Source organism: Bos indicus, chromosome 13, assembly GCF_029378745.1.
Source record: "Bos indicus isolate NIAB-ARS_2022 breed Sahiwal x Tharparkar chromosome 13, NIAB-ARS_B.indTharparkar_mat_pri_1.0, whole genome shotgun sequence".
Lineage (NCBI taxonomy): Eukaryota > Metazoa > Chordata > Mammalia > Artiodactyla > Bovidae > Bos > Bos indicus.
This window is the reverse complement of record NC_091772.1, coordinates 10,527,703-10,550,598: the sequence shown is the minus strand read 5'-3', so window position 1 is coordinate 10,550,598 and position 22,896 is coordinate 10,527,703. Positions and strand designations below refer to the sequence as shown.

Below are 22,896 nucleotides of genomic sequence, written 5' to 3'. Positions count from 1 at the left end.
TAAGCCTTTGCTGTTTCAGGGAGCCCCCTAAACTTTGTTTGAAGTTCATTGGAATAAAAAAACAAAACTTTAAACAAAAGTTTCATGGTGTTCTTGAGAAAGAAAGATGAGCATTTTAAAAGTAAATTATAGGGACATATTATCTGTTCAGTAATTTTGGGGCTGGCACACGTAATACTCTGAATAAAACTGGTGAAAATGAGAAGACACCTTCTGGAAAAAGCCTGTTAATACTCAGGCCTTTCTGAAATGGTGTTTGTGCAATGAAAATAGTAAAAAATAACAATCTAATAGAAGTGTAGAAAAAGAAATAATGTCACAGTTTTTAGTGCTTTCACAGTTTTGTGTAAGATTCAGATTTTGTATATTCAGGAGTTTTAAACGTTAGATTTTTGAAAGAAAGTTTGAAAAGCATGCCAGAGATTTGTGGGAAGAAGAAAATCTTCATTACCTTCTTATTCTAAAATCATAATCCATATATTTTGATTTTTTACTGAATTTTAATATTTAAATCAATAAGCTGTAGTGTTTCAATATCATATGTAACACACACAATATCAAAATTGAAAGCTCTTTACCTGAATATATTTTTGTGGCAGGTCCTCTACATGACTTTCCAGACAACTGGAATTTGAGGCAAATTCTATGACAGTGGTGCCCTTGTTTCAATTGGCATGCCTTCTAATCATATTATTTACAATTCTATCATACTACAGGTAAAACAATTTTATTAGTAAACTCTAAAAAAGGTTTCATTGTGATAATAAATAAAATGTGTAGATATGTCGCTTAAATATGTGATTTCCTAAGTTCTGTCTTTCCAGAGCACAGATTTGAAACAGCGGACCAGTGTTACAGCTCGCTTACAGCTCAGAGTTTTATTCAGCAAGCAAAGGAAAGTACACCCTCGAGGTGTGAGAGCAGGCCAATCCCAAAGGGGAGGCCTCGATCCATCTTGGTTTCCTTTTTTTATACATCTGTCTCTTGCCCCTGAGCCTGCCCCATGGAAATTGGGTGAGCCAGGGGGCTATTTTTTTCACCTGAGATCCTTACTCCGGTCCTCAGATTTTCTTTGGTTCCACTTTCGCATGCTTTTTCCTTTCTTTGTCTTTTAGCCACCACCATTTTGGACTCCTTTTTCCTATTTTTCCTATTCTAACTAACATTCCCACCTCAAGAGATAGGAGGCCCATTTCTTTGGGAATAGAGACGTCAAGCTTTCTCTGGCTACTTCCAGCTGAGTGGGGATAGCGAGGGGCACTGGACCTCCCCCTCTTGCTAGTCTGAAGCCTCAGAGTCCTTATAGTGGTGTTCATCTAAGAGTAAGTGATATTTTCTGTGGTTGGGTGTAATCTCTTGTTGAACTGGCATTGCATGTTGAGACTAAATGGGTTAATCAATAATACACGGAGCAATCATAGGCAGCATCAATATGGTGATAACAGAGATTAGTAGGGGCATTAGCCAACTCCAAATTCCCCATCGCCAGGAGAAGAGCCCCCAAAGAGAGATTGTAGCCACCTCAAAAACTCTGCAGCTCGTTCTTTGAGATCCTGTAGGATCTGAATGTTTTTCTTGAGGACTGTGAGACTTTCTTTAACTTGGCTGGAGATATTTACCCAGAAACAACACGTCTCATTCAAGATGGTTCAAGTTCCTCCTTGTTCAGGGATCAGGAGATCTATCTCCTGTCTATTTTGGAGTACAACCCCTGCCAAGCAGTATTGGCTGTTTAAATCTATCCTGAGAAATCGTATCCCCAGAAACTTAATTTTGGGGGTTATGATTAGAATGGCACGCATTTGTAGTCCTGAATAGGCATCTGTGATCTCCCACTCCTGTTTTGCCCCCTAGTTCCTTCATCCTACCAAGTTTTGCATGGGTCTATGTATTCTTTTCCACCAGTCAGGTACTCCTGTCCACTCTCAGCTGGTGTTCTGCATGCACTTCTGTGTCTGAAGGTGTACTGGTGATATATATGTGGAGAGAGATGTACTCCACGTCCACCTCTCCTCCACCATGTTGTTCTCTCCTCTCTCAGGATATTTTAAGTAACATTTTTAAACGGTATTTCCAAGCCAAGGAAACATGCCTTTGCTTTTAGTTTATTGACTATTCTTAATGGTGCGTTTTCATCAGATTGGGCTGGGCTAATCAGGAATTCTATAATTGGTCTTTGATTTGTCAGTGCTTGTTCAAACTAACTTTCAAAAAACAGGAATACTGGGATACAAAATTAGACCATGAGCAGCTCCAAATACCACCACAAGAAACAATCTTAAAAAATGTCCTGAAGATGTATGCTTTAGCTGCAGACAGGACACACACGCCTATTATTGTTGAAAATGCACTTTGTAACACAGGGTAGCCTAGCAGATACAACGCCTCAATGGTTTTTCAGTTTACTGAGGGCTCTGAACTCGAAACAAACACACAGGAAATGTGAGCAGAAAAGTCAAAAGAAAACCCTATACAAATGACAAGATTAATCATGGCTATGGAATCAAGATTGACATTCCAGAAGGCCATAAAACCCAAGAGGCGCATAATCACAGAAGCAATAGCAAAAGTTGCCCACAAAGAACATACGGGATGAGGAATTAACAATAAGGAAACAATGAACATAGCTGTTGATGCAACAGTCACATTTGAACAGTGTTTTCTAATACTGCAGAATACTGATGAAAATATATGAAAGCCTGGTTGTATACCATTAGGGGAACTTGACACTTCTCGGCCATGTCTCGGAATTGGTGTAACATCAGTTTCTTATTGCTTGAAGAAGACATACTCATGGTTTGAATGAAGGCCTGGGAACAAATGTTTACCTGTGATGATGTAATATTAATGTTATACACATTCCATTTAAAGTGGAAATTCCAATTAAAAAGTGCATTTATTGCTCAGAAAAGCTGTCACCATTTTTATCTTGATGGAGGTTTTCCATATATTTCATATATTCTCATAACCAAAACTCTGTAAGATTTTTATCTACATACTCACTGTTTTCAAAATGTGCCAGACATTTTTCCAATTTTTGCCTAGTATTTTTATCCCAATAGTCAAGATTCAGTAATGATAACCATAACCCTGGGACCATAACTTGAAAAATATTCTTCTACATTACTATATTGTGTGGTGTAGGAGTCATCACTTGCCAAATTTCGGAAGTCTAAACCTTCCTGCACTCAGAAACACCCGTATATACTACTTATGATGTACAAAGTATAGGAGCACTACAAAAAACCTGGACTCGGTGCTTGTGAGAAAAGGACTAAAATATTCTCTAAAGAATAGATTCACTGGATTCCATATGTAAAATAGATAGCCAACGGAAATTTGCTGTATGGCTCAGGAAACTCAAACAGGGGCCCTGAATCAACCTAGAGGAGTGAGATGGGGAGGGAGATGGGAGGGAGTTTCAAAAGGGAGGTGACATTTGTATACCTATGGCTGATTCATGTTGAGGTTTGATTGAAAACAAAATTCTGTAAAGCAATTACCCTTCAATAAAAAATAAATTGAAAAAAGAATAGATTCATTGGATGGAGATCAGCTTTATGTTCAGCTTGGAGAAAATTACCTGGGAGGCAAAAGGACTTTTTTAATGAGGAACATTTTTGGTCAGGAGTTTCCTGCTTCTTCAGCCAGCGTAGATAGACTACTTCTCTTTTACCATCCATGGCCATAAACACTCCAAAACACACGATGTTATGAAAATAACAAAAGAGCAGGGTTGTTCCTATATAAATGTAAAAGTATTGCATGGACCTGAAAGAGGTCACGTTCTCTTTATTATTATGAAAGAGGTCATAATTCCTGTATAGGAGGCCAGGACATTGGTGATGGTGGTGATTGTAATGGATACTGCCACTTTTGAATAGACATCGGACATCTGCTCGCTTAAGCTATCCATGAGGCTGGTCTTCTGCCAGGCAGAAATCATAATAAACATGTCGTCAACTCCAACACTTGTTAGAGAAAAAAACAGAGTCTCTGCATTGTTTAAACATCCATTTAAAATTAACAAGATGAATTCAAACGGTTTTCTTTGCCTGTCTCTCAAGGTCTCACTGATCTTGCAGTGTGCTTGTGTGAATGAATGACATGTCCTGTGCAAAGCAAGTGATGAACCCTGCACTGGGGTTTTGTGGTGCGTTATAATGACTGAAGGCAGACCCCAAAATGAAAGGTTTGTCGGGGTTTATAAACCGACCTCCCAATGCCAAGAGACACCCAACATCCCTGTGAGGGGAAGGGCCAGAAATGGGTGAAGCGTGTGGACCAAATTTTCCTTTCTTGGTCAGCTTTTCCTGGTCTCTTTGACCATTCCATAATTGTGTGGAGAATTAGAACTACTAACCTAACCTGTCAGATCATAGACTTTCAAGGGACTTGTGATCCATGCCGTTACTCCGTACTTTTACTTAGACATCAAACTATATGGATGAAAGCGCCTAGCCTTGCTAGGAGCTGAAAGTTACAAGGGCACGTTTGGGAGCAAGGTGGAGCTCTAGTTCCAGGAACATCTCTCAGGCTAGAGGTCATTCTCTTGGCTGGCTACCTCAGGGCCCAGAGTCCAGAGTCCTAAAAGTAAGTCTTTGTCATGGCTATGCCTCTGATCTATGTGGGTAGAAGCATTGCCCCTGATCATGAGGTTTTTGAAGACATAGACTGGGAATTGCAGGATCTGGTCAACTTGGAAGTGCAGTGGGCTTCCTTTGGTAGTGCTAGCTCTCAGCAGACCAGAGAAAGCTCTCCAATGGCTTGTCTCTCAACTCCCTAGATATTCCTTTTGTGGAATCTCTGGGAATGAACTGGAAGGATTGGCCCTAGTAAGTTTAGCACAGAAATCACTTTTTCCTCACTGGCTGACCCTCCAGTCTCTCTTTTGCTGTCACATACACTGGTGTGGCAACACTAAAAAGAGACATCTTGGATTTCTTGTTCGTCTCTTTATAACCCAAAGCTTCTACTGTGTTCAGGACTGTACTCGGGAATGTGTATACACACATGGAACATGGATGCTTCCCCTAGAAGACGAGCTTGGGAAACACTCCAGGAAAGCTACTCTGCTCCACCCCAGGTGGCATCAGAGGAGGAGTGAAAATCAGACAAAGGTCTTCATGGTGAGGAACTGGACATCAGTCTGGGATGCCATCAGGCCTACCCCTGGTGCATCTCCACCCTACCTCGGTGGTGGAACTGGGAGGGACTGATAAGTCACCTTTGTCAGTAAGGGACAGACTAAGTCCAAGCAGGGAAGGAAAGCTTCGGTGGAACGTCTGTCTACACCCCAATCTAGAGCAGGGAGGGACACCTCCGGTGGAAAGAAGCCACGGCTGTGGATGCTGCTTTTTTCTCTCTTACAGATGGGAGCTTCCCTGGTGGCTCAGAGGGTAAAGCATCTGCCTGCAGTGCGGGAGACCCGAGTTTGATTGCTGGGTTGGGAAGATCCCCTGGAGAAGGAAATGGCAACTGACTCCAGTATTCTTGCCTAGAGAATCCCATGGATGGAGGAGGCTGGTAGGCTACAGTCCACGGGGTCGCAAAGAGTCGGACACGACTGAGTGACTTCACTTTCACAGATGGGAGCTAGCAGATCCAGAACCACCTCTTTAAAATGTATTTTTTTAAATGGGGACAATTTTGATTCCCAGAGTTTAAAAAAGACATGCCTGATCTTTGTCTTTGATACCAAATGGCCATGGTAGCCTTTGGAAGATGGGGAACACTGGTCAGCTGAAGGGTCTCAATTATAATACTGTTTCACAATTAGATCAGTTCTGTAGAAAACAAGAGAAATGGGTAGAACTGCCATATGTGTTGCTCTTTATCTCTCTGCGAGACATGCAAGACTTATGTCCTCAGGGTGCAGATTTGGCTGTGAAACCTTCAGCAGCCTCCTCTTCTCTTACTTTGCTCCTGTATCTAGGGCTCCCAACTAAACAGGCTGACTCAGGGCACCCTTCCAGAAGGGGATGCCTCAGTCTCAGTAGAAACTCAAACAGTCCCATTTCATAAAAGCCTTTAGAGGACTAACTTTATGACCTTACTTGGAGAGATGTAACGTATGTCTTGGGACAGATGCTGACTCCTGACTCGAGAACTCGAGTTTTGGGAGAAGCTACTACTTTTGAAGATGAATGGCTTGAGGATGAGACAAGGGGAAAGAGGAAGCACAAAATAGCTCTCCTCCTTCCTGGGAGCCAAGCACTTCCCATGACAAGCCAGACTGTGACTACAGCATGCCTAAACGAAGGTGGGATCAGAACTACTTTTCCAGGTGTATTCTTGAAGGATTCATGCCAGTGCGCACTAAGACTTTACACTATGCTAAGTTGGCTGACACAGAACAGGGAGAGAAAAAATCTCCTGAAAAATTCCTAGATAGACTACAAGAGGCTCTCCACAAGTTTACTGACTTTGATCCCAAAAATACAGAGGAAGGAATAATCTGAAAAATAGATTTCTCACTCAGTCAGCTCCAGATATCTGCCATAAGTGATGAAAACAGGCGTTTGGACCAAATCAGTCTTTAAAAGACTGTTAAAGCTGGCTCAGATGGTATATCATAGTAAAGAATACAAGGAGGAAAGTAGGAGAAAAAAAACTGACAAAAGAATGAAGCCCCGACAATGGCTGTTAGATCAACTCTGAAACAGACTGAGGAAAAGTGCCCAGAGTAACCTAGGTGAAAAGGGGTGGACTTGTTATTACGGCGGAAATAGAGGCATCTCTAGCTGGATTTGCCCTCAGGCATCTAAGCTGTGCCCGGCTCCACGTCCGGTCTATAAAATGACCACACCTGAGGAGAGGCCGCCCTCTGAGACATAGGCCCCAGGGGTTGGACTCTCAAGGCAATCGGGACTGAAAGTGCCTGGGGGTCCCCATACAAGCTCCCATTCTAATTACACCTGTGGAACCCTGGGGATTAATAACTGTGGGGGGCCAATGGATAGATTTTCTTTTGCACACTGGGGCAACTTTCTCTGTGCTCACTGAAGCCCCTGGTCCGCTTTCCTCCTGATGCACTATTGTTATGGGACTGTCAGGATGAGTCAAACGCTATTATTTCAGTCATCTTTTAAGCTGCAACTGGGTCTCCGTGCTGTTTTCTCACGAGGTTCTGATCAAGCTGGAGTCTCCCTCACCCCTTCTAGGGAGGCATATACTGAACATGGTCCAGCCTCTGTTTTCATGAATATGGAGCCTGCTCTTTTAAGTGAACAAAATGTAAATCCTAGAGTGTGCGCTGATGGAAAAACTGTGGGTTGAGCACAAAATGCTGTTCCTGTTGTTATCAAGCTCAAAACCCCTCACTTATTTTCACATGAAAAGCAGTATCCACTAAAGCCTGAGGTTAAGGAATGGGCGAAACCTTACTATACTGACTTCTCATGATGTTAAGGGGGATCTTAAACTCTAAAGTTCGGAGCAACAATGTTCCATCTTGAAGCTACTGTAACTCAAGGGGTGTCAAGACTTCCAGGAATAGAATATTCCTTACACTGTTCCTAGAGACCCCCATCTTCAGGAAAGGCTGGAAAGGCGAGTGCCATTATTAAAGGCCATCCATGTGAGCTAACTCAGGAAACACAAGACAGTTGGTTTAAAGTTTTACCCATGACTTTAACGAGGGCTTGAACTGCCCCTAAGAAGAAGGGACTGTCTCTATGAGACTGTTTTCATGCACAGATCTTGTCATACATCCTGAAACCTTAGAATTAACTATGTGACTCAGCTTTCAGGTTTTCAACCTTGTCAGGAAAGGCTTCGCATGGTGGGTTTCTCCACTACAAGGAAAGGACTTTCTTCAGCTCTGTGAATACCTGCACTGACAACAAGCATATATGATATCTTGTCTTCTTCTGATGACTTCTGTTGCTGCTGCTAAGTCGCTTCAGTCGTGTCCAACTCTGTGCGACCCCATAGACGGCAGCCCACCAGGCTCCTCCATCCATGGGATTCTCCAGGCAAGAGTACTGGAGTGGGGTGCCACTGCCTTCTCCACTGATGACTTCTAACAACCCTAAAATGGACTGATTCAACTATGGACATAATGTGACTTTTAATTTTGATTATGATTTAACTTGGTTTAATGGGTATTTTGCCTTACATCTGTAACTGTAAAATGGGGTTTGTTTCTAACCATCTGAAAGCTTCTAAGTTACAAATGGTTGTCCAGGCTCCTACGAGTGCCACAGCCTCCTCCAACTATTACTTGGGGACCCTGGATCAGAGACCCTCAATATGACAGTTAGGAGAATATATTGCCTCAACAACTTAGGGACAATGCCCTTCAACAGAAGGAAGTAGTTATGGAATGAAAACGATGGCCCTTTCCCTTGGCAACAAGATCCTCCTAAAAGAAAAGGGGGGAATGAGAAAGTCAATTCCTAGGTAGGTTGATAAGAAGACCAGGGTCCCTGAGGAGGAGAAAGGGGTCCTGAGCCCTCAAGAAGGAGAAAGGGGTCTGAGACTCCCAAGGAGAAAAGGACAAACGGTCTTTTCTACATTGCTTTGTCTTAGTGAATATAACAATGCTTCTTGCTCAAGGACATGTTTCTCCTTAACAAGAACCTTCTGACTAATCCTGTCATCTTAAAATGGATATTATGGGAGTGGGTCTGGTAATATCTTTCTATTGTTCATTCTAATCTTGTTCATTTAAGATGTATGTTGTGGGCGTGGGTCTGAAAAAAGTATATAAGGCCTTGAAAAGACTAGCTTGGGGAGCACTCTGCCTCCCCTTCTGATGTCTATGTCAAAAGCTTTCTCTGTCCCTTTTTATACTTTAATAAAACTCTGCTACACAGAAGCTCTTGAGTGATCAAGCCTGGTCCCTGGTGGAGAAGAAGCTAAATATTCTTCTTTGGAGATCACGAATCCAACATCATTCACCGTACGCTATCATACAATTAGCCTGTTTTTGTTTTTTCCTATTCTAAATCACACTGAAATGAACATACGTCTTCTATTTTGTGAGCACCTGTCCAATAACTAGGACGAATTACCAGGAGTGGAATTGGCAGGTCAGATTCCATTTAAAATTTTTAAGTCTTTTGATTTGTTGCAAAGTTATATTTTAAACGTGTACCAATTTACAAATTTCCCTCAGCAGAATGTGTGTTTATTTGCATACAACCTTCCCCAAACCTTCAGTCTTGCTGTAATATTCATTAATCTAATAAAAGGACAAGGTGTCTCACTTTTGGTTTAACTTGCATCCCTTGATTAATGGAAAGGTCAAATATTTTTTTCTTATATTTTCAATGATTAGTGTTTTGGATTCTGTGTGTGTGTGTATGTGTGTGTGAACTGCCTGTTCATGTCCCTGGTCTGTGTTTTTCCATTTGGGGTACTAAATTTTTCTAACTCTTAAAGGTACATAAGACAAAGATTGAGATGGTTGGATGCCATCACCAACTCAATGGACATGAGTTTGGGTAAATTCCAGGAGTGGGTGACGACAGGGAGGCCTGGTGTGCTGCAGTCCATGGGGTCACAAAGAGTTGGACACAACTGAGAGACTGAACTGAACTGAACTGAAAGGCACATAATTCCATTTGATTTTCTTTTTCTCCTGATTCCTCATTTTGCATCTGTAGAGTCACTGATATATAACTATTTTGCCTAATCTAACACAATATCCTTCCTTTACGCACCCCACACCCCCACATACACAGTGTGCAGCCTCATGCTTTGTTTTACTCACCTACAATAAGAAATGGTGAATTTGCAATGATGATCAAAAATGGCACCCCAATGTACATCAGGCCAAAGCCACTCACCACTGCCAAGGCAGCAGAAATGACTCCAAAGGCTGCGACCCACATTTTGTTCCGTACACAGACACACCTGTAAATTTGGAGGGACAAGTCATGGAACTTGCAGTGGTAGCTTCCATACTGAAATTCCAGCAACCCATAACATTCTTTACTCAGACATCTCTTCAGAGCCCTCTTGCACAGTATTTCCCATACCTGTCTGCTGGAGAACTTTAATTTCCAGGCACTAACCCAGACCAACTGAACAGAAGATGGGGAGAGGGGGGAGGCACAGACAGAAAAGTTGGGAATCTGTGCTGTTACCAAACTATACTGGTTGATTTTTATGCAGCGAGCCAAGCATCAATCCACCGACTGGACTTTCAAAACAACAAAGATATACTGCGGCTGCTGCTAAGTCGCTTCAGTCGTCTCTGACTCTGTGTGATCCCATAGACAGCAGCCCACCATGCCCCGCTGTCCCTGGGATTCTCCAGGCAAGAACACTGGAGTGGGTTTCCATTTCCTCCTCCAATGCATGAAAGTGAAAAGTGAAAGTGAAGTCACTCAGTTGTGTCTGACTCTTAGCGACCCCATGGACTGCAGCCTACTAGGCTGCTCTGTCCATGGGATTTTCCAGGCAAGAGTACCGGAGTGGGTTGCCATGCACTGCAAATAGCTAATTCCACTCTGATCTTCAAAGGAGCATGAATGGAAGTAAGCAGTATGAAAGTGCCCAGGTCTAGGGATCTTCTCACCCACTTATGAGTCCAGTTAGCCATAAAGACAATCCTAAATATCTCCTGTATGTCAAAGCTGGTTTAATATATATTGTCGCTAACCAAAAGAATGAAAGCCTTCTTCTAAAAGATTTTTGTGGTTCTCCTCTGCTAGAGACGTGTGTTCCAGAAAAGAGGCTGTGTGTGTGTGTGCTCAGTTGATTCAGTCATGTCCGACCGTTTGTGACCCTATGGACTCTAGCCTACTAGGCTCCTCTGTCCATGGGAATCTCCAGGCAGAATTAGTGGAGTAGGCTGCCATGCCCTCCCTCTAGGGGATATTCCCCACCCAGGGATCAAACCTGAATCTCCTGTGTCTCCTGCATTGCAGGCAGATTCTTTACCACTGAGCCACCAGGGAAGCCCAAGAAAGGTGGCTACTTAATTACGGGAAAAAAAGTAACATGTAACCCATTTTGAATAACATCCTATACCTGTTTCTTGGTTGGACCAACAAAAATGGGAATATATACACAGCATTTTAAAAAGACTGGATTTAATACTTAAACTCCCCAACAAGCACAACTTTCCATCTTAAAATATTGACAACAATCTCTAGGTTTCTGTTTTACTTCGTTGCTAACTTCTTCAAAAGAAATGACTGATAACTGCCTCTAGAAACTTTTAGTAGAAGAGAGAAACTAAGTTGGTTTGAAGACTAGCAAAGTCAACTATGGAAGTGGAGTTACTGATTCCCAAAGAGCAAGAATATAACTAAGACCTTGTTCATGCCAGGCCACATTGAAATAACTAAACTTTCCTCTTATTAAAACAGCTATGTGTGTCTGTATTTCACTTTTTCTCAAATTGCTGGTGTTATCAGTTAAACTCAGGGCCCCAAATCAACATACACACACATACACACACATTCACAAAATATTTTGTTTTGATTACAGAAAAAAATTTGATTGCAACCAATACTTTCTTAAAGCAACAACACTGGTTTACAGGAGTTTAAGATAAAAGTACCACAGATGAACCTTGAAATCAGAAAGATTAACAGGATAAAACCTACATCTGACATGTTTAGCTCTATTCCCTCTTTCAGGTCTCTGGATTGTTGATATAAATTCTTCACAGGATGGGGGAGTGAAGTATATTACTGGCTAGAGTGATTATTTGACTTTGACTAGTTGCTGTGTTGATTCTCTCAGCTGCTGCTGCTGCTAACTCGCTTCAGTCGTGTCCGACTCTGTGCGACCCCATAGACGGCAGCTCACCAGGCTCCCCCGTCCCTGGGATTCTCCAGGCAAGAACACTGGAGTGGATTGCCATTTCCTTCTCCAACGCATGAAAGTGAAAAGTGAAAGTGAAGTCGCTCAGTCGTGTCCGACTCTTAGCGACCCCATGGACTGCAGCCTACCAGGCTCCTCCGTCCATGGGATTTTCCAGGCAAGAGTACTGGAGTGGGGTGCCATTGCCTTCTCCATGATTCTCTCTAAATGACCTTTATTTTAATGTTCAATAGGCAATGGAAGGGAAGACGTGTATGTAGAACACTAGTGAAAACACTTGAAGATTTTCTAGTCCCCAAGAAGGACTTTGGTTAAGCAGTTTCTCAGAATGACTTAGGAGAGTCTTAGAACTTTAGATTCCTGCAATCTTGGAACATAGCTCTGCAGACTCTGATCTACAGTTTGTAGAGAAGTTGCAGAATCCATGTGTCTAAAAATTTCTACATGTGATTCCACTGCTCAGGCGGACTTGGGCATCACTGGCAGCAAAATGACCAATCAAAACAGCTCACTAGAAAAACAGATACTACACATTGGAGAAAGCATAAATCAGGAGTTCCCTGGTGGTCCAGTGGTTAGGACTCCTTGGTGCTTTCACAGCTGGGGCCTGGGTTTGCCCAAAAAAAGGCATCAGTGGATGAAATGAAGGATAATAAGCTATAATATATACATAATATAAACACCCAAACAATAGAAGTAAGTCTTTCCTTGTCAGCAATTATTTTAAATCTAAACAGATTAAACTTTCCAATAAAAAGGCAGATATTGTCATAATGAATAAAACAGCATGATTCAACTATATGCTATTTACAAGAGATTCCCTCTAGATCCAAACACTTAAATAGATTGAAAGATAAGAGGAATGAAATAGAAACTCCCTATGAATACTAACCAAAAGAGGCTAGGAGTGCCTATACTGATAACAGACAACATAGACTACCTCAAAAAAACTGAAAGGAAGGGAACACTTCCTAACTCTTTTGATGAGGCCATGTTACACTGATATCAATGCCAGACTAAGATATCACAAGGAAGCTACAGATAATACTTCTTATAAATATATATACAAACATCCTCAATAAAATTCGAGCAAACACAATTCAATAAGCATATTAAAAGGAGTATACATCATGACCACGTGGGATTTACCCAGGAATGGAAGAGTGGTTCAACATGAGAATATCAATCAATGTAATGCAGAACACTTTCAGAACAAAGGATAACAAACCATATGACTCTCAAAAGGTACAGAAAAGGTACTTGACAAAACTCAATGTCTTTTCATGATAAAAATTCAAAAACAACAAATGGAAGGAAAGTTCCTCAAAATTATAAAGGCAATGATGAAAACTGCACAGCTAACATTATACTCAATGGTAAGAAAAAGAAATCTTTCCCTCTAAGATCAGGAACAAGATAAGGATGCCCACTTTCATCAGTGATATTCAAAGATGCACTAGAAGTGCTAATCAGAGTAAATAGACAGGACGTTGAAATTAAAGAAATTCAAACTGGAAAGGAAGAATTTTAACTATATCTTTTTACAGATTATATGATCATATGTATGAAAACTCCAATGAATTCAAAGGAAGCCACTTAAGTTAGTAAACAAATTCAGTAAAGCTGCAAGATACAAGATCAACACACAGGATTCAGTTGTTTCTATCCATGTGCAATGAACAATCCCAAAAAGAAAGTGATTTCATTTAGAGTTTAAAATAATGAAATATTTAGGAATAGATTTAACCAAACAAGTAAAAGACTGGTACATGGAAAACTACAAAACATCGGTGAAAGAAACTAAAGAAGACCTAAATTAATGGAAAGATTTTCACAGTCCATGGGGAGGAAGACTTAATATTGTCAAAAATGACAACCTCACCTAAGGTGATCTACACATTAATCACAATCTCTATCAAAATTTCAACAGCTTTTTTTCAGAAATGTATAGGTCAACATTCAAATTCATATGGAATTAAAGGAGCCCTGGATATCCCAGAATAACCTTAAAAAGAAAAAAGAAATGGACAACTGAGATTTCCAGATTTCAAAACATGTAACAAAGCTACAGTATTTAAAGCAGAGTGGTACTAGTATACGGACAGACATATGGACCAATGGAGTAGAACTGAGCCTCCAAAAATAAATCCATATATCTACAGCCCACTGATTTTTGACAAGGATGCCAAATCCAATCAACTGGGAAAGAGCAGTCTCTTCAACAAATGGCACTTGGATGACTGGATTTCCACATGTACAAGAATGAAGTTGGACCCCTACTTCACATCATACACAACTATGATTAAAAACAGCAACCACCTAAATATTGCAGCTAAAACCATAAAACTTTTGAATGAAACAAAGTAAATGCACACAACCTTACTTGTTGATGGAAGCTTAGATATAAGACCAAAAACAGAAGTAAAAAATAAACAAACATGTTGAATTTCATCTTAATTAAAATCTTTGTACATTAAAGGGCATTATTAAGAAAGTAAAGAGATAATCTACAGAATGAGAGAAAATATTTGCCAATTATATAACGTGATAAGGATTTAATATCTAAGACATTTACTCATCAACAACAGAATAAAACAACAAGTTCAGTTCAGTTCAGTCATTCAGTCATGTCCAACTCTTTGCGACCCCATGAATCAGGGACAAACAATTTCACTAAAAATGAACAAAGGTGGGGATTTCCTGGTAATCCAGTTGTCAGAACTCTGAACTTTCACTGCCAAGGGCCTGGGCGCAAGTTGAACCGTTGGTGGGGAAATAAGATTCTACAAGCCTTGGGGCACAGGCAAAAAGAGGGCAAAGGACTTGATGTGTGTGTAACCTCAGTCACTCAGCTGTCTGATTCCTTGTGACCCATAGCCATCAAGCTCTTCTCTTCATGAAATTTTTCAGGCAAGAATACTGAAGTGGTTACCATTTCCTTCTCCAGTGCATCTTTCCAACACAGGGATCGAAACCAAGTCACTTGCATCTGCTGCACTGGCAAGCAGATTCTCTACCTCTGCACTACCAAAGAAGATATACAAATAACCAATAGACACATTAAAAAGATAATCATGGTTAGAATGTGGAGAAATTGGAAAACTTACACATTGCTGGTGGGATATAATATGGTGTAGCCTCTGTGAAAAATAGTTTGGTGCTTCTTCAAAAAGCTAACCAGTGAATTATCATACAACCCACTAATTCCACTCCTAGGTATATACTGCAAAGAACTGAAAATAGGGGCTTAAACAGAGATTTGGACACTATGCTTCACTGCAGCATCATTCACAATAGCCAAAACAAAGAATAAGAAAGCCTTCCTCAGCGATCAATGCAAAGAAATAGAGGAAAACAATAGAATAGGAAAGACTGGAGATCTCGTCAGGAAAATTAGAGATATCAAGGGAACATATCATGCAAAGATGGGCCAATTAAGGACAAAAATGGTATGAACCTAACAGAAAGCAGAAGATATTAAAAAGAGGTGGCAAGAACACAAAAAAACTATACAGAAAAGATCTTCATGACCCAGATAATCATGATGGTGTGATCACTCACCTAGAGACAGACATCCTGGAGTGCAAAGTCAGGTGGGCCTTCAGAAGCACCACTACGAACAAAGCTAGTGAAGGTAATGGAATTCCTGTTCAGCTCTTTCAAATCCTAAAATATGATGCAGTGAATGTGTTGCATTCAATATGCCAGCAAATATGCAAAACTCAGCAAAGGCCACAGGGCTGGAAAAGGTCAGATTTCATTTCAATCCCAACGAAAGGCAATGCTAAAGAATGTTCAAACTACTGAACAATTGCACTCATCTCACATGCTAGCAAAGTAATGCTCAAAATTCTTCAAGTGAGGCTTCAACAGTACATGAACTGAGAACTTCCAGATGTTCAAGCTGGATGTAAAAAAGGCAGAGGAACAAGAGTATAAATTTCCAACATCCGTAGGATCTTAAAAAAAAGCAAGAGAATTCCAGAAAAACATCTACTTCTGCTTTATTGACGATGTCAAAGCCTTTGACTGTATGGATCAAACAAACCGTGGAAAATTCTTAAAGAGATGGGAATACCAGACTACCTCACCTGCTTCCTCAGAAACCTGTATGCAGCTCAGAAGCAACAGTTAGAACTGGACAGGGAACAACAGACTGGTTCCAAACTGGGAAAAGAACACATCAAGGCTGTGTATTGTCACATGCTTATTTAACTTATATGCAGAGTACATCATGAGAAATGCCACACTGGAGGAATCACAAGCTGGAATCAAGATAGCCGGGAGAAATAACAATAACCTCTGATATGCAGTTGCTGCTGCTGCTGCTCCTAAGTCACTTCAGTTGTGTCCGACTCTGTGCGACCCCATAGACAGCAGCCCACCAGGCTCTGCTGTCCCTGTGATTCTCCAGGCAAGAACACTGGAGTGGGTTACTATGTCCTCCAATGCATGAAAATGAAAAGCAAAAGTGAGGTCGCTCAGTCATATCTGATTCTTCGGGACCCCATGGACTGCAGCCTACCAGGCCCCTCCGTCCATGGGATTTTCCAGGCAAGAGTACTGGAGTGGGGTGCCATCACCTTCTCCGATATGTAGATGACACCACCCTTATGGCAGAAAGCAAAGAGGATCTAAAGATCCTCTCGAAGAAAGGGAAAGAGGAGGTGAAAAACCTGGCATAAAACTCAACATTGAGGAAACTAAGATCTTGACATCCAGTCCCATCACTTCATGGCAGCTAGATGGGAGAACAATGGCAACAGTGACAGACTATTTTTGGGATCTCCAAAATCACTGCAGATGGTGACTGTACCCATGAAATTAAAAGCTGCCTCCTCCTTGGAAGAAAAGTTATGACCCACCTACACAGCATATTAAAAGCAGAGATATTACTTTGCTGACAAAGGTCTGTCTAGTCAAAGCTATGGTTTTTCCAGTAATCATAGATGGATATGTGAGTTGGACCATCAAGAAAGCTGAGAATCGAAGAACTGATGCTTTCGAACTGTGGTGTTGGAGAAGACGCTTGAGAGTCTCTTGGACTGCAAGGAGATCCAACCAGTCAATCCTAGAGGAAATCAGTCCTGAATATTCATATGACGGATTCTGAAGCTGAAGTTCCAGTACTTTGGCCACCTGATGCGAAGAACTGACTCACTGGAAAAGACCCTGATGCTGGAAAGATTGAAGGCAGGCAGAGAAGGGAATGTCAGAGAATGAGATGGTTGAATGGCATTACTGACTCGATGGACATGAGTTTGAGAAGGCTCCAGGAGTTGGTGATGGACAAGGAAGATGGCTTGCTGCAGGCCATCGGTTTGCAGAATGGGACACAACTGAGTGACTGAACTGAAACATAAAATACTAAATGCTAATGAGCCAGACATCCTGGAATGTGAAGTGGGCCTTAGAAAGCATCACTACGATCAAAGCTAGTGGAGGTGATGGAATTCCAGATGAGCTCTTTCAAATCCTGAAAGATGATGCTGTGAAAGTGCTGCACTCAATATGCCAGCAAATTTGGAAAACTCAGCAGTGGCCACAGGACTGGAAAAGGTCAGTTTTCATTCCAATCCCAAACAAAGGCAATGCCAAAGAACGCTCAAACTACCGCACAATTGCACTCATCTCACACACTAGTAAAGTAATGCTCAAAATTCTCCAAGCCAAGCTTCAGCAATACGTGAACCGTGAACTTCCAGATGTTCAAGCTGGTTTTAAAAAAGGCAAGGAACCAGAGATCAAATTGCCAACATCCTCTGGATCATCAAAAAAGCAAGAGCATTCCAGAAAAACATTTATTTCTGCTTTATTGACTATGCCAAAGCCTTTGACTATGTGGATCACAATAAACTGTGGAAAATTCTGAGAAAGATGGGAATGCCAGACCACCTGACCTGCCTCTTGAGAAACCTGTATGCAGGTCAGGAAGCAACAATTAGAACTGGACGTGGAACAACAGACTGGTTCCAAATAGGAAAAGGAGTATGTCAAGGCTGTATATTGTCACCCTGCTTATTTAATTTATATGCAGAGTACATCATTAGAAATGCCAGGCTGGATGAAGCACAAGCTGGAATCAAGATTGCTGGGAGAAATATCAATAACCTCAGATATGCAGATGACACCACCCTTATGGCAGAAAGTGAAGAGGAACTAAAAAGCCTCTTGATGAAAGTGAAAGTGGAGAGTGAACAAGTTGGCTTAAAGCTCAACATTCAGAAAACGAAGATCATGGCATCTGGTCCCATCACTTCATGGGAAATAGATGGGGAAACAGTGGAAACTGTCAGACTTTATTTTTTGGGGCTCCAAAATCACTGCAGATGGTGATTGCAGCCATGAAATTAAAAGACGCTTGCTCCTTGGAAGCAAAGTTATGACCAACCTAGATAGCATATTGAAAAGGAGAGACATTACTTTGCCAACAAAGGTCTGTCTAGTCAAGGCTATGGTTTTTCCAGTGGTCGTGTATGGATGTGAGAGTTGGACGGTGAAGAATGCTGAGCACCAAAGAATTGATGCTTTTGAACTGTGGTGTTGGAGAAGACTCTTGAGAGTCCCTTGGACTGCAAGGAGATCCAATCAGTGCATTCTAAAGGAGATCAGTCCTGGGTGTTCTTTGGAAGGAATGATGCTAAAGCTGAAACTCCAGTATTTTGGCCACCTCATGTGAAGAGTTGACTCACTGGAAAAGACTCTGATGATGGGAAGGATTGGGGGCCAGGAGGAGAAGGGGACGACAGAGGATGAGACAGAATGCTGGATGGCATCACAGACTCGATGGACGTGAGTCTGAGTGAACTCCGGGAGGTGGTGATGGACAGGGAGGCCTGGCGTGCTGCAGTTCATGGGGTTGCAAAGAGTCGGACATGACTGAGCGACCAAACTGAACTGAACTGAATGAAAGTTTTTTTAATGTTGGCTATATTTACATTTCACTTTCTAAAGATTCTCTGAAGTAATTTTCACCAGTGGTTCAAGATATTCCAGGGTTATTTAAATCACATCTTACTAAAATAATCTTTGAAAAAAATCCCATGCAAAGCCCACCTCTTAAAAAAAAAATCCAACAAAGGAAAAAATATATTCTTTCAGAAAGAACTGTTCTATAGAGATGTAGTATTCATTCCTGGTGAAGAGAACAAACTGCAATATTAAAAATGATTCATTCTCTAAAATCTCACAGAAGGATTTGGATTACAAGAGAAATACAGAATTCTCAATCAAATCATTGCTAAAATTTCCAGACTCAAATAGATGATTGTGTACCAATGTTCATGGCACCATTATTAACAATAGCCAGAAAGTGGAAAAACCCCAATTTCATTGACAGAGGAATGAACAAACAAGATACGGTCCACATAAAATATTGCTTTTTGACTGATCCTCACAATGTTTTAAATTCTTACTATAAAAATCATTAATTTTATAAACTCAGTCCACTTTTTCTATAAAGAGGAATTATACTACCAGTAGCAAAACATGTCAGTAAAAATACAATAAACTCTTTAATCAATGAGATTTTTCACACTGTCCAAAATATTGTCGTATATTACTAGTAAAAAAAAAAAAATTAAAATTCTTCCTCAGTATAACAGAAATTAAGAGGTTGACTTACCAATCTTGTACTGAACAGGTTTTTCTGAAGTTGTTCAATTTTGTCCACTTGCTTTTTGACTGTAGTTTGTAACTTGGCATTTTCAATTTCAAGCCTAAAATGCAGATTTAAAATAATTATTTTCACACATAGGTTTTTTTTTTTTTAGGTTTTTTTTTTTTTGGATGTGGACCATTTTTAAAGTCTTTATTGAATTTGCTACAACATTGCTTCTGTTTTATGTTTTGGATTTTTGGCTGTGAGGCATGTGGGATCTTAGCTCCCCGACCAGGGATCAAACCCACATCCTCTGCCTTGGAAGGCAGAGTTTTAACCCCTGAACTCTCAAGGAAGTCCTTCACACATAGATTTTTAAAATACCACACTCTTTCTGAACAAACATCTGCAGTTCAATTGTAGAGGATCTTAGAATTTAGAAAAGTACATGATTTTGTAACTGTACTGTTTTTTGAGTTGTGTTTTGTGGACAATTGGCTTCCCTGGTGGCTCAGAATGTAAAGAGACCCAGGTTCGATCCCTGGGTCAGGAAGATCCCCTGGACAAGGAAATGGCAACCCACTCCTGGCACCCTGGAGAATTCCATGAACAGAGGACCCTGGTGGGTTATATCCATGGGGTCATAAAGAGCTGGATGCAACTGAGTGACTAACACTTTCACTTTTCACTTGTGGATAATGTGCAAAATAGGGAAATAATGGGAGGAAAATATGCCTCTCAAAACAGCTCAAAGCCAAAATGTTACCCAGCTTCACAGTGTTGTGTTTATTATCATTACTGATTTAATTCTTGTATTATATTATTTATCGGCTCTATACTTGTTTTCTGTGCTGCTTTAAATCGTACTTTTGGATGTGATCCTGTGTTTTTTCAGCACATCTCACGGCCTCTATATGTTGATCCTGTGCTTCTTGCAACTAAAAAGAGAAAAAAAAGGAAAAACAACTGCTTTAACTACTGATAACCTAGCGAATCCGCCATCATCACTTTCTGTCTCTTTCATCTGCATATTGTTTACAGCTGCTTTCCTGCCATACGGCAGAGTTGAGTTGTTACAACAGACACCCTACAGTCCACAAACTGAAAATATTTACTGTTTGCCCTTTGTACATTACTGACCTCTCCTCTAGCACTCAAATACATCATCAAATACAAGCTTTAAAATAGATTTTCTCAAATAAACACACAAATGTATAAACTGGCCAAATGGGGAAAGACAGAAAATTACCTTATGGTAGCATTTTTTTTTTTTTATTCCAAGCTCCACATCAGCCATCAGTTTAAATATCCACATATGTGAATGCCCACGGCTCTTCCAGTGATTATGAGAGCTAACACTGCTGTTGGTGACAACCAGATGCTTCAGGGACTATTGTGAGAGGCAGTAGCTACATGGGAGCCAGAATCCGTGGACCTGTGTTCCAGTTCCATCAGTTCTGAGCTATGAGTCCTGGGGCAAATTACTTAACCTTTCTGTATCTCAGTTTCTCCATCCATAAAATGGGGATAATGGTAGCATCAACCTCAGTGGGATGCTGGGAAGATTAAACTGGGGACCATACATAATGTATTTAGAAGAGGACGTGGCAGATACTAAGAGCTGTTTGTAACTGGCATTATTACGGTTGCTGTATTTTACCTGCAAAACAATCTGATACTTCAGGCAGACGGCATGCCAACGGAAGTGGTCTTCTACACAATCACAGTGAACTCACTCTCCATACCGTTGCAAGGGGCAGCAAGGGGGAGCATGAGGCCCAGAACACACGTGTCCAGACTTCAAAAACGTTCACTGACTCCACTAACCAACTAGTACTCTAGTACTTTTCTCCACTTACAGTAATTTGCAACTTCCTTTCTCTCTGTACTACTCAGTGGACAATGACCACCGGTTAATATGCAAATAGCACCTCCTGGACAGAGTGGTACAGAACATTACATGACTGTCAGAGGAAGGGTGAAGTGACTGCCATGGAAATATTACCCTACTGCTAAATGAAAGTTCTGAATCAATTCATTCCCAGCAACTGTTAATGTCTAGCAAGTACTCGGATGAGAAAAGTAAGGTTACCAGGTATGGGTATCAGAGAAGCCATCCCCAGAACCTTAGGCTGGGAAGGTTATAAATCCATAGGGGCCTGAAAGGCTAGATATCCATAAATCCCACTTCTGGCTGTATAATGAAGGAAGGCAAATTTACATTTTACTACCAGAGTCAGGGGAAAAATATGAGCATTTAATTGAACAATTCTCCTCTATTAGACTAAGCACTTTCAATTTTACATTTAATTACTTAAAATATACTTTAATAGAAGTTTTACTATACCAGCATCTCCAAGAAGAAATTATTGTATGGATGAAGTACTTAGTTGTGTCTTAACAATTGTTAAGCTATTTTCCATTTATGCAAGACAAGTGCTGTGCATATTAAGAAATATTCCGTTAGACTAATGTATACTTAGACAAGATTCTCCCTCACGAAAAAAATGACAACAATGTAAAATGAAGGGCTAAACTGTTCTTCACAGATGGGATGACAGGGCTGAAGAGAAAAGGCTCGATGAGAGCTGGACAGTCAGGAAAGCTCTGGAGAAGGAGAGACTGGGCAGCAGGTCTGAACAAATGGAGGACTACCCAAGAGGAATAGAAACTGTAAAGACAGAAAGGACAGTCTGAGCAAAGGCAAAAAAAGGAGAAATCAGCCAGTTAACTCGGAGGATAAAATCCAACCACAGGGAAATAAAAACATGTCCATCCAGAATAATGCTCACAGCAGCATTATTCCTAGCTGCAAAGTGGAAACAATGCAAATCTCCATCAACATATGAATGGATAACTGGCTTAGCCACATACTGTTTCTTGTTTGATAATCAACAGAAATGGAAGAACTGATACTTGCTATCACATGGATGAACCTCAAAAACATGACATCAAATGAGAAAAGCTAACCATAAAGGAACACACACTGTGTGATTCCATTTATGTGAAATACCCAGAACAGGCATGTCTACACAGACGGCTATTAGACTGGGGGTTGCCTGGGGCTGAGGGAGAGGAGGGGGCCATAGGTGGTGGCTAAGGGATGCAGGGTTTCTTTGGGGGGCTGATGGAAATGCTCTAAAATTGACTGTGGTCACAGATGACACCTCTCTAGACTAAGAGAAACTGAACTACACACTTGGAATGGGTGAATTATATGATACGTCAATTATATCTCAATAGCTTTTTAAAAAATCCAAAGGCACAATCTAGATAATGTTCTTTATTCTGGATGTACATACTATACTCCATCTGAGTACCTCCTTGCTTTTACAATATATCTAAAATGAAGAGAAAGGAAGGCAATGCCTAAATTCAACTGGTTTGTATAATACTCTCTCTGCACAAGTTATTCTGAAATTCATGAAATAAATATATACAGAACTCTACAGCCATTCACCAAAGGGAAGATGGGAAATTATAATTTTCTGGAACCTTCCATTAAACATTAT

The 22,896-nt window shown here is 40.8% G+C and overlaps 1 protein-coding gene across 1 annotated transcript in view; it reads right to left on the bottom strand.

Annotated features, from left to right (window-relative positions):
- Positions 1–2,388: 2,388 nt before the first annotated feature.
- The window catches only part of LOC139186646 (ankyrin repeat domain-containing protein 26-like), a 40,572-nt gene continuing 20,064 nt past the window's right edge, over positions 2,389–22,896 (bottom strand). Inside the window, exons 4-7 of the mRNA XM_070801943.1 lie at positions 20,252–20,322; positions 19,409–19,502; positions 9,719–9,861; positions 2,389–2,828 (exon numbers count right to left, since the gene is read on the bottom strand). Of these exons, the coding sequence (XP_070658044.1) occupies positions 2,825–2,828; positions 9,719–9,861; positions 19,409–19,502; positions 20,252–20,322 (312 nt within the window). The 3' untranslated portion in view covers positions 2,389–2,824. The remainder of the gene's footprint in view (positions 2,829–9,718; positions 9,862–19,408; positions 19,503–20,251; positions 20,323–22,896) is intronic.